The sequence below is a fragment of the Lissotriton vulgaris genome, chromosome 2_1, assembly GCF_964263255.1.
Source record: "Lissotriton vulgaris chromosome 2_1, aLisVul1.2, whole genome shotgun sequence".
NCBI classification, from domain to species: Eukaryota; Metazoa; Chordata; class Amphibia; order Caudata; family Salamandridae; genus Lissotriton; species Lissotriton vulgaris.
The window spans coordinates 737,572,313-737,584,503 of record NC_141687.1 but is presented as its reverse complement, the minus strand read 5'-3'; the positions used below and the strand labels follow the sequence as shown (position 1 = coordinate 737,584,503).

The following is a 12,191-nucleotide window of genomic DNA, read 5'->3' as shown; positions in this document are numbered from 1 at the left end:
TTCATCGATCCTGTTGTCGAAATAAGTGGCCCGACGACTTTTCCCGCGAAGATTCCCGCCTCCTGACGGCTGCGACGGACTGCTGCCCTGACTGTAGACCTGTTTTGGCGCCCGGCGTAGACCTTGGTACAGCGAGACGATTGACGGGCCTTCCTGGTGACGCCATCGATCTTTGAGTTAAGTATTTGTGGGTCGCTCCCAGAATCTTTTGTTGTGGTTGCTTAGTTGTTGCATGGTTCCATTGCATTTGTGGTTCTTAGTACTTGGTTCTTTGTTGTAATATTTGACGACTGCAGCCGCCAAAAACCGAGGGTTTTTGCTCTTTGCAGGGACTTGGTAAATCCCGTAATCCTTGAAGTGTGTGAAACTCGGCTAGTGTGCAAGATGCCTGGTCGTAGTACTTTGTTTAGTTGTTTCAGACGTTGTGGTACGGATTCCCGACTGGAGGACTCGTGTCCGATACCTCCGGTTGGAACTCCCACTTATGAGCTTTACAGCAAACATGGGTTAGGTCCGATTACCTTTAATGAATATTGGATTCGATACACCAAAAAAGATGGTGTCCTTAGTTGGCCACCTCATGGTAGTTTCGAGACCCCGATTTTAGATAATCTTGAGGCTAAATTGTTTAAGAAAAAGTCAAGGCCGGCCATGTTTGATGCCTTTCGGTTATGGCGCAAAGAAGCCAGACAGAAAGAGATCAGACAGACAAAACGTAATCAGAGAGATGGTGTTGCTACCATTGTAAAGAAAGCAGAGCAGTTTCAGCGTGATAAGGAGGAAAAGGAAAATGAAGTTTTTGATAGGCTTCAGCGTATGACTATAGATAAATGTTATCCCGCTTTGCCAACAGAGTCGGATAAGAAGGAGGAATTAGTTGAGGATCCTTTAATGTCCTATCTTATGAAGTCGCCACCTCCGTACGCACAGGGTACCGCAGCTCCTGTGGCTCCTCCTGTACCTGCTCCTGTACCTGCTCCTCAACCCGCTCCTCCGACTGTTCCTATTCCTTTGCCTACTTCTGTTCCTACTGCTCCCCCGCTTGTACTTCCTCATACTCCTGCTCCCGCTACTGCTCCTGTTCTACTTACTCCTGCTGCTTCTTCTGTCCCCGATTCGTCTCTTGTTACTACTCTATCGTATACTTCTCCATCTACCCGACGTCGTACCCCTTCTGTTGCTGCTAATTTTTTCAATTCTCTTGGACCTATTTCTGAGTCCGCTGGTTCGGACGGTCCACAAAGACGTAGTCAGCTCCCTGGTAATAGGGAACGTGCTGCGCTGTACAATATGGCGATGGCATGGATGCTGCACCCCTATAGGAATCCTCCACGTTCGGTATTGAATACGTTTAGTCAATTCAATATACCGACACAAAGATATGTTTTTGAAGAAATGTGCAAGGCTTTGCGTGATCAGATATCGGCTGATGCATCGGACGATGTATTAACTACTTTGACCAATCTACAACTCCAGTTTTCGAGCGGAATGATAGTGGGTACTAATGTTCGACGTGCTGTTGAGCAATTATTGGCTCTTCGCCCCTCTATGATGCCTCAAGCATTGTTCGTTGAGGATATTGAGAGACCGTTAGATGCGTCTGGTCAGTATCCCATGCGTGAAGTTCCACCAGTGTGGATGCCAGGTGATGCTAATGCTGTTCCTATTATCCTGCCACATTTCCAGAGAGTATGGATACATCTCCCATGGAAACGATCGGAAGTTTTACAGGTGAAGCAATCTTTGCCTGACCCTCGCAAAAATCCTGCAGGGTATTATAAGGAATTGTCGCAGCTCGTAGACGCTACGATAATGAATCTTGCCGATATCGATATGCTGTTTGGTAATGTCGTACCACAACCGGTATGGGCCAAGATTCGTCAGGAAGATCATGCAAACGAATTGGGTGGTGATTGGGCTGCTCTTACCGCGGCAGATACACGACAAATTGGCGGGGCTAAGCCTGAACAGCTTATTACTGCTCTCCCTCAGAGAATCATTACCCTGATGAAAACGCTTATGCCAGCTATGAGGGTGAACTGGGACAAGTTGTCAGCTTGCAGACAGAAAAAGGACGAGAGTGTCTCTGACTTCTTTACGAGGTTTGAGGAGGCATTCATCGATCACAGTGGTCAGGATATGGGTACCGAGGGTGGTCAGCGGTTGTTTGTGGATAAATTTGTCTCTAACTTATTGCCTGACTTGAGCAACAAATTGAAAAATTCTGAGAGTGCGTGGGCTGTCTCTACTTCTGCTCAAATATTGGCTACGGCACAGTATTACGAGAATAGGGAGAAAGAAGAGAATGACCGCGCTGATAAAAAGACGAAAGAACTTAAAACTAAAGTGTTGTTGCAGCAGGCGTATCCTCCGCGTTCGAACCAGAATGAGTCGCAACAACGAAATCGATCGCAGTCGCAATCTAATAGGTCGCAATCGCGAAATGACTCCTCTTCGCAGAGATCTTCGTTAGGGTACAATCAGTGTGCCTATTGCAGACAGGAGGGTCATTTAAAATTCAACTGTCCAGTCCTCAATGAGCGTAACAGTGGTAACGTATCTAGAGGAGGTCGTGGTGGTTCCCAGCAGACATCACGTGGTAGGGGTCGTGGTGCTCCAAATGATCGTTCAGACAATTCGTCAAATTCCAATAATTGTTTTGATCAACGTGGATCATCGCAAGGACGATCTGCGCAGTACAACGTTGATGACTATTACGTTGATCAGGGAACTGACGACGGTAATTACTAGGACAGCCATAGACAAGGAGAGGGAGTAGTATCAGTTCCGGTTGATCAGAGAGGGCCTTACGTCGCAGTTGCCACATCGGGCGTCGTTGAGCCTTTTCTGTTGGACACTGGTGCAGCGAAAAGTTCCATCATGCATTCGAATCTCCCTGGCGCACCTTTGTCTGGCTTAACAAATGTTTCCGTTGGATTCTCTGGCGCCCCTGTTAGCAATCCGGTTTCGTGCCCTTTGCCATTCACAATTGGGCCACGTGAGCTCAAAGCTCCGTTGATTTTGACCACTGGCTGCGGGGAAAATCTTTTGGGCCTGGATTTGCTAAAACGTCTGTATGCGACTTTGTACTGTTCTCCCACGGGAGTAAAGCTTACTTTGGGTGAGAGAGTTGTCTCTCCAATGTACTTGTCTCTCGATAAACTTCCACCGGAATTGAGTTCTCTTCCTGCATCTTTGTGGGCAACAGGTCCCAATGACGTGGGCCTGCTTGACATCTCCCCTTATGTTGTTCACTTATGTTGTTCACTTGAAATCTAATGTGCGACTGCCACGTATTCCCCAGTATCGAATCTCCCTCGACGGTGAACGGGCACTGTTGGCGATCATCTATGATCTGATCGAGAAAGATGTTATTGAGGAGACCCGGGGAAACGTGTGCAACAGCCCTGTGCTGCCTATTTTGAAACGTACCGATCCTTCGAAACCGCCTGTTTATTGTTTTGTTATCGATTTACGGGAGGTAAATAAAATTGTGATTCCTCAGTTCCCTGTTGTGCCTGACATCACGGCGCTACTGACTCTGATTCCAGCTTCTGCATCCTGGTTTTCGGTGATCGATCTGAAAAATGCTTTCTTTAGCATTCCGATTGCCGAGGAAAGCAGAGACCTTTTCGGTTTCTCTCTTGGTGGTCGTAGCTTCCGGTTTAAACGTGCTCCTCAGGGCTATTGTGAGAGTCCATCGATCTACAGTCAAGCCTTGAAGGGCCAACTAGATGCATTTGTGTTGCCGGCTGGTGCAGCCTTAATCCAATACGTCGACGACTTATTGGTGGCTGCAGATACTCAGGACATTTGCAAAATTGCTACGGTGTCGCTGTTGCAACATCTCTGTGACTTACATCACAAGGTCTCACCTTCTAAACTTCAATATTGTTGTCAAGAAGTAACCTACCTAGGTCACTTATTGTCAAAGGAGGGAAGAAGGTTGACCCCAGAGAGAATAGCAGCGATTGCGCGAATGACTGTGCCAACAACCCAAAGAGATGTGCGTGCCTTCCTAGGTATCACGTCATACTGCAGACAGTGGATTCCAAATTTTTCATTGTTAGCGAAACCATTGGTGGCTCTTACGTGCAAGGATGTTCCAACTCCTTTACCATGGACGGAAGAATGTCAGAAAAGTTTTTCTGAACTGCGTGACGCATTGTGTTCGGCTCCTGTGTTAGGTACTCCTGACTACAGCAAGCCGTTTACACTATACGTTCACGAGAGGGAAGGTTGTGCGTTGAGTGTCTTAACGCAACCCTTCGGTGATAAGCAACGTCCATGTGCATATTTTTCCTCGACCTTGGACCCGGAAGCTAGAGCATTGCCGAGTTGTTTGAGAGCAACAGCGGCAGCTGCGGTGTCCATCCGACAATCAGCAGGATTGGTCATGGATAATATGCTTACGGTGATGGTTCCGCATACAGTTGACACTCTTTTGAATCGTACGAAAACCCAACACTTGACGAGTGCGAGGTTGTCTGGGTACGAGTTGACGCTTTTGGCAAGTCATATTCAGATAAAACGTTGTAATGTCCTAAACCCGGCGACTTTATTGCCAATCAGTTCGGAGTCAGATGAAGTAGCAGCGCATGACTGCTACTTAAGGACTGAGGAGGAAACAAAAGGTCGAGTGGACCTTAAAAACACTCCTTTGGAAGATCCCGATGGAACTTTGTATGTGGATGGTTCATGTTTTAAATTGCCGAATGGTGATGTGACGACTGCGTATGCTGTTGTGACTTTGAATACTGTTGTGGAAGCTGCGAGATTGAATCAGAACTCTGCCCAGGCTGCAGAGCTGATTGCTTTAACTAGAGCGTGTGTGTTGGCGAAAGGGAAACGAGTGAATGTGTTTACCGACAGCCAATACGCTTTTGGCGTCGCACATAGTTTTGGACGGTTGTGGAGAGAGAGAGGTTTTATGACGTCGCATGGTACGAAGATTCAGCACGGACAGCTTGTGAATGATCTTTTGGACGCACTTACGTTGCCTAAGCAGGTAGCGATTGTTAAATGTAGTGCGCATCGCAAGGTGACGGATGATGTCGGCCGTGGTAATGCGTGTGCGGATGAGACTGCTAAGGAGACTGCCCGGAACCTTAGCACTAGAATGTATGTGACGAGTTCGGTTAGGTGGCCTACAGAGACTAGTATGTGTGAGGATACTATCCAAAGTGTGAAAACGATTCAGAATGAGGCCACTGATACTGAAAAGACGAAGTGGAAAGAGAGTACGGGAAAGTTGGATGCAAATGGTTGTTGGGTTGATTTGTCGGAGCATAAGAGATGGATGTTGCCAGATGCGTATGTGTTGGCTGTTGTGACGATGGCACACGGGTTAGCACACATTAGTGCGAAAGGTATTTGTAAGTTGTTGTCCCCTGTGTGGAAGAATGATGGTATTACTAAATGTGCCGAGAGATTGGTTAAGAATTGTATGGTATGTATGTTGTACAATCCTGGTAAGGGAACCCCTACACCTCCTGGCCATTTTGCTCCCCCTTCATGTCCCTTTGAAGTGATCCAGCTAGACTTCATCCATATGGAGCGATGCAATAACCTGAAATACGTTTTAGTTGTGGTTTGCGCATTCTCCCGATGGATTGAAGCCTACCCTCTCAGAGACAATACTGCCCTGTCTACTGCGAAAATCCTACTGAAGGAATACTTTCCTCGGTATGGAATGCCCCGAATCGTATGGTCTGATAACGGAAGTGAGTTTGTAGGGAGTGTGATGAAGAGTGTGTGTAAGGGCCTTGGAATTAATCAAAAATTCCATAGCGCCAATCATCCCCAGTCAGCAGGTTTGGTTGAAGGGTATAATGGCACCCTTAAACTCAAACTGGCTAAGATTCAGGCTACGACTGGTCTTTCGTGGCCTGACGCTTTGCCCCTTGCTTTGTTGTCAACAAGGGCGACCGTACACTCCCGAGTAGGGCTCAGTCCCTATGAAATGGTGTTCGGTCGTCCTGCGAATGTTTGGGGGGTCCCTAGACCAAGTGTGTTTTCTGATCTTGAGTACCCAATGTTGATCGATTATCTTCATGATCTGACTGCTAAACTGAGGTTAATTCACCAACAGGTTTACGAAGCATTGCCGACGCAGACAGAGGGTCCAGGCCACCAGCTCCAACCAGGAGATTGGGTGGTTACTCGAAACTTCGCTCGCAAAAAGAATCTTGAACCCCGCTTCACTGGCCCTTTTCAAGTCCTCCTCGCCACGAGAACTGCTGTCCGTTTGGAAGGGCGCAAAAACTGGGTGCACGCCACCCATACGAAAAAGGTACCTATACCTTTACCAGCGGACTCGTGGGTGAGGAAAGGCATTGCTTCATCTGAAACAGAGAAATTCCAGACCTTCGTACCTTTTAGTGACGCTGAACCTGCTGGAGAATCCTCAGTGCAGCAGACCGATATTGTGGAACATTTGTCATCAAAAGACTCAAGATCTGAACAATCGACTGATCAACAGAATTCTGTTCTTTCATCGGATCCATTGTTTGATGAACAGACACGTCCTGGGAAAACTCGATACTTTTTGCGATCCAGCACCAAAGACTAATACATTTTCGTTTTGTCCCTCGACATCTGCATTATCCCATTTGCCACGATCAGTCTGAACCCCCGTATAATTGTGATTGTTTTTGTAAATATTGAGTTTCGTCCCATATATGTGTTTTTGCTTCCACAGCTGAGAGACTTTGTACATATTTGTGAATAAGATACCTTGCATCCAGGTGTACCGTAGGGCCGCGCGTGTACTTCCTTCTGGTTAGTAGGTCTTGACACTAGGTCAAAGACCGTCGGTTCCTGGGAACTCCTAGGGATTGACTACTGCTGCCGTCTACAGCAGATCACTCGTACCAAATGTTTTATGTTTCAAGTGTTCCTTCTGTTTCTGGTTCTGTCTTCGTTATTGGCGGGTGGGGTGTATTACATGATACCGTACTTCCTACCCTCTGCCATACCTAGTCCTACTTCTGAACCTAAATCTACCTCCACTACATCCCCTCATTCTTTCCATATCTTACCCGAACACGAACAGGCTAGACGTGCGGAATTCAGAAATAATTCCTTTATCCAGCTCCTTCATCAGCATCAGTTAGTGGTTAACACTACTAATTGTTGGGTGTGTGGGTTAATGCCACATACCACGGATAAGGGAATTCCATATCTGGTCCTTCCTTATAGTTCCCAGGGTTCAGCTCGAGCATTTCAAACAATGTTTCGAAGTGCACTAGATTCCTACCCCAATCGAGAGCCACATCCTTCCCACTCTGGTCCTGGTTCGTACCAAAAGCCTTTGACTATAGCGATAGATGATTTAGATAGGGATATCTATGAACCGTCGCTTATCCCAGAAGAAGAGGTACGAGCCTATAGGGTCCTGAGTAAGGTCGAGTATAGCGCGCTCACTGGTGAAAAACAGCTTAGAAGCTCGCCTCCGATATGGGTCGTACCCCACCTTGGTAATTTCTGTTTACTGAGTCGTGGCCGAAGATCGAGAGCTCGTCTTGGAGAGTGCTTGCTCCGAGACTTATATCCTGCCAATGCTCTCTTCCCCTGTGTTTCTGGCTGCCAAGGGTACGTACTTTGTCTGCCATGATCGTGCGTATACATGGTTGCCCTCCGACTTTGTGGGCTCATGTTATATTGCAAATTTGTTGCCTCCGACGTTCACTGTTGATGCAGACTATCACAAGACTAGAGTTGTGAGAGGCGTGATTAGCGAAGAGGACACTGCCGGTCAAGAGGCAGGAGACTTTTTCAAGGGTTTCCTCCCGTTTTGGGGACCTATGGTCAATAGTAGGAACCTGAGACAATTAACTCGAGTGGTGGAATCGACAGCTAATATCACTGCCAGTGCCCTTGGTAATATCACCACAGAACTTCAGGCGGATAGGCTTATGACGTTACAAAACCGTATGGTTTTAGACGTGGTCTTAGCAGATCGAGGTGGAGTATGTAAGGTGATCCATTCGAGCTGCTGTATTTTCATTCCAGACAACGCTCCTACTGTCTATCAAGCCATCTCAAAGTTGCATAAGATCTCTGAGTCCATACACGTGGACGTAGGGGATTGGACGTTACTTGGATGGTTTTGGGGCCTAATGTCGACTTGGGGTTGGAAGATTCTGATGATCATCGGAGTTGTTGTAGCGTTTCTGTTCACGTGTTGCCTTTGTGTGCAGTGTGGTCCTGCCTTATGTGGCCTCTGTGCTACGACGTGTATAAGACAGCCGCCTGTTACCAAAGGAGCTCAGTTGGACAGAGTTATGTTGCAGCAACATCTAGATGGTCTGATGAATATCGAGTATGATTCTGACTAGTGCTTGCCTACATGAGGGCAAAAGGAGCGTCTGAGGTTCCGTGACGATCGTAAGTGGTGTTTTCGACTCACACGAATATGGTCGAGTCTGGTATCTATGAACCGCAAATGACGAGTTTAGTGGGTGTGCGCAGTTTCGCTGTGCTAACCTAAACCGTTCGTTTGTTTCGTGGGTTTCTATCTGTACCCACGGGTTCCATCTTAGATACGGCATCCATTTTGTCTCTTGCCCTCAAGTAGCCAGCGAACGGACGCTGTCCGCTTCGCGACCCTGGGATTCCCAAGACTCTTGCGGAAGACACGTTTCCTTTGAAAGTGTCTTTATGATGAGGGGGGTGATACTGTAAGGCAGATGTCCCCGCTCGAGGCACATCTTGCCGTGCCGGTCTATTGTCTTAGCCGTACATCTCATTAGGCACGTCCCTTTGATGCCTGCAGCTCGTGTTTCCCCGATACCACCCCTTTTACACCCTTTCCGATCTCCCCACTGTTTCTGCCTTCCTTTGCACCTGTCCTTGTTCCTTCTTCGATCTGTTTACTGCCGATTGGAATGTACTAATGGTGGGAAGATGGGTTTTTACAGTTGGGAACCACCGAATGTTTCTGCACTTATGTTCCGGACCTTGAATACATCAAAGCGACCCCTCTTGGGGATAATGATGGGAACCAAGTTGTAAACCTTTGTATACCATGTTAACCTATGAGAGAAAACTGTATAAAAAGGAGCGATCCACAGTAGCGAATTGAATCAGATCCCGCGAACTTACATGCTGTGTACTTCACGTGACTTCTGTGTTCCCTGCAGTAAATAAACCTCGAATCTTTGACGCCGAAGGAAGTGTCCCGTGTCTCTGTCATTTGTACGCCGGAACAGGTTACCCACGAAGGTTTCAGGTGTTGTCCCCCGGCACCGCTGGGTCTTAAATAACCCAGTCCTTCACACCCGCCCTGGTCACAAGCAAAAGGGACTATGGCAACACCCTCTATGCAGGAATCAACAAAAACTTGCCAGAAGGATACAGACCATTCAGAAACTTGGTGGCCAAAATCATTCTCAGCTTCCCACGCCTCCCTGGTTGCATCACACCCCACCTGAAGGAGCTCCACTGGCTCGTTAATCACAAACAAGCAACATCCAAACTCTTTAATCACACTTTCAAAGCACTACATATTACTGGCCCAGCATACCATACCAATTGCATCTGCATTCACAAACCTTTAAGACACCTCCAATCATCTAGACTCCTACTTAGCAAAAATCCTACACATATGGATAACCAGATCCAGTGGTTGAGTCTTCTCCGACACTGCTAAAGAGGGGAATAACTTGCTACCACACAGAAGGGCCTCCTCCATAATTCTTAATTTCTGAAAATATCTGTAGACCTGACTGCAAGTAGGCCCACTAGGCCTTAGGTGTGGCTAGACTCACACTTGATCAGTCTAGGATATGCTTCTGGGTGATATTGTGCTCTACCAGTCTGCAAACATAACATAAAATTACTACTATGCATTTTACTTAAGGTACGGGGTTTCAACATCTTCACATATGCACGACTACACATTTAAGTGAAAGCAGAAACATGGTCATTTGGTAGAGGGTAAGCATCTCAGGGACTGACAAATCCACCTAATGTAAGTTTTTTGATACAAGCGACAACAAGTTTGAAAGAGAAATAATATATTTGTACATAGAATACTCACTCTTATTTCTTGTGTTAGCGCTATTTCTATCACTTCACCAAAATATTGTCCAACAGAAGTAAGTGTTTCATGAATTATGCGTTTCATAGATTTGAGCATATCTTCATCTTCTATCTGTAAGCACCTGCACAGTAAATATGCAAGAATTGAAGACAGATAACGTTTGTTAATGAAGCAATGGCATTAGAATTTTTGTGTTCCCAGCTTACATCATTAAACATACCATAATAAAATAATTAATTTTAAAGGAACATTAACTATCACACCATTGTCTGCACTGCTGCCATACATCACGCGAAGTCATCCTCATCAGAAAGGAAACGTACCTCTAAAATTCAGGTAGGGATGTGTCTCCCTCCTATGTGCCTGCCACACACTTCCCGCATCCCCTAGCTCTAATTTTTACAAATTGCCCCTAGAGGGCGCCCTGATTTTATTACAATGTTACGTTGAACTATTTTGTAGTAAATAAACTGAATTACCCCTAGAAAATGTTGCTCTACTGGGTATAAGGATAGTTGTGCTGAAACGGAAGTTTGGGTCTTTAATCTTTTCTTGAAGATGAGTTGTTTCTGCTGTGCACAGATGAAGGGTGGAACTTAACCCCAGTGCTAAAATACAGTAAACTCCTTTTGAACAGTGTGCTTCCGAGATAAACAAATGGTTCAAGTTGGGAGAACAGAGGGGCACATGCATCAAGCGATTTTGGAGTCACAAACGGTGCAAATGGCAAAATTCAGCCGTTTGCGATTCCAAAATCACTTTTTGGATGCATTAAACAATTTTTTAGAAATCGCAATTTTTTGCGATTTCTAAAAATGCGATTGCATTTAAGGAATCGCATTTTTGCGATTCCTTAAATGCAATGCATGAATGTTTAAAAAAATGAGAATTCGCAAATAGGGGGAGCAAATTAACACAAGGGTGAACCTCGTGTTAATTTGCGAAATCTTTCAAAAATGCACAATTACCCTAAAATACAATTTTGTAAAATACAATGACCTTAAAATAACATTTCAAGGGTGCGGGGGGGGTCCTTTGGACCCCCTCAGCACCCTTAAAATGCATTAACAAATTGCGATTCGCAAAATGAAAATCGCAAAATGTTAATGCCTTCCCATTGATTCTTATTGGCCTTTTGGCCCATAGGAATCAATGGGAAGGTTCTCCTTAATTGCGATTTGCAAAATGTGAATCGCATTTAAGGAAAATTAAGAAATCGCTAAAATATTTGCGAATTAATCATGCATTGCCGTTTGCGATTTCTAAATTGCGATTCCTTAATTTTCGCAATTTAGGAATCGCAAACGGGTGCAATGATGCATGTGCCCCATAATGGCTGATGCAGATTTTAGTGCATGACCGTACCACTAAGGCAGCTCAGGTGTGTGCAATACAATCATGCATTTATAAAATACCATATTTCGAGGGCAATGCAATTTCTGGAATTCTTTCAATGGGACATTGTACTCTCTTGGGCTAGGTGTAACTCACTATACTATACCATATGATCACCTGTTTTCCGGCCTTTTATTAAACACAAGAAAAGCTCCCCTAAAATGAAAGCACTTGATAGATCTATACAAAGGATCTACATTGCACGTCTGGGCTGGAGAGAGAGTCCTCGTAACATTTCTATATAAATTACAAAGAGTACTCACACTGCTGCATAATATGCCAGGTTTAGTCAAGCAAAAGAGAGCTAAAAGTAATTGCGTCTGATAATGCCAATGCGGTTCTGCATTTAGTTGTGTAGGTATGTGGCTACAACATAAAAAGCACGCAGGAAGCTGTGTGCATGGCCTTAGTGTGTTGCAGGGGAAAAAAGAAGCTAGAAGCAAGTATACAATAATCAAAAAATTCCAAATTTCAGGACAACATAACAACGATTATACAAAAAACATTGTGCATTGTTGTAGGTTAATAACCATGACCGTATTCAGTTATTTATTATCAAAATACTTTTCATTATGATTTTATTTATTATTTCTGAATATCAAAACATTATTTTCAATTTATGATACCTAATTAAAATTATCAATGCATAAAGAAAAATACAGCATGGTGATGTATTCAATAGAAAACAGTGCAATTAGTTTATGCAAATGATTAAACAGTTTGTTTCAATGCACATTTATGTACAGAGAGT

General features: G+C 45.0%; 1 protein-coding gene across 1 annotated transcript in view; it reads right to left on the bottom strand.

Annotated features, from left to right (window-relative positions):
* The window catches only part of INSC (INSC spindle orientation adaptor protein), a 1,175,511-nt gene that overhangs the window by 630,644 nt on the left and 532,676 nt on the right, over positions 1-12,191 (bottom strand). Inside the window, exon 4 of the mRNA XM_086958676.1 lies at positions 10,043-10,166. Within this exon, the coding sequence (XP_086814802.1) occupies positions 10,043-10,166 (124 nt within the window). The remainder of the gene's footprint in view (positions 1-10,042; positions 10,167-12,191) is intronic.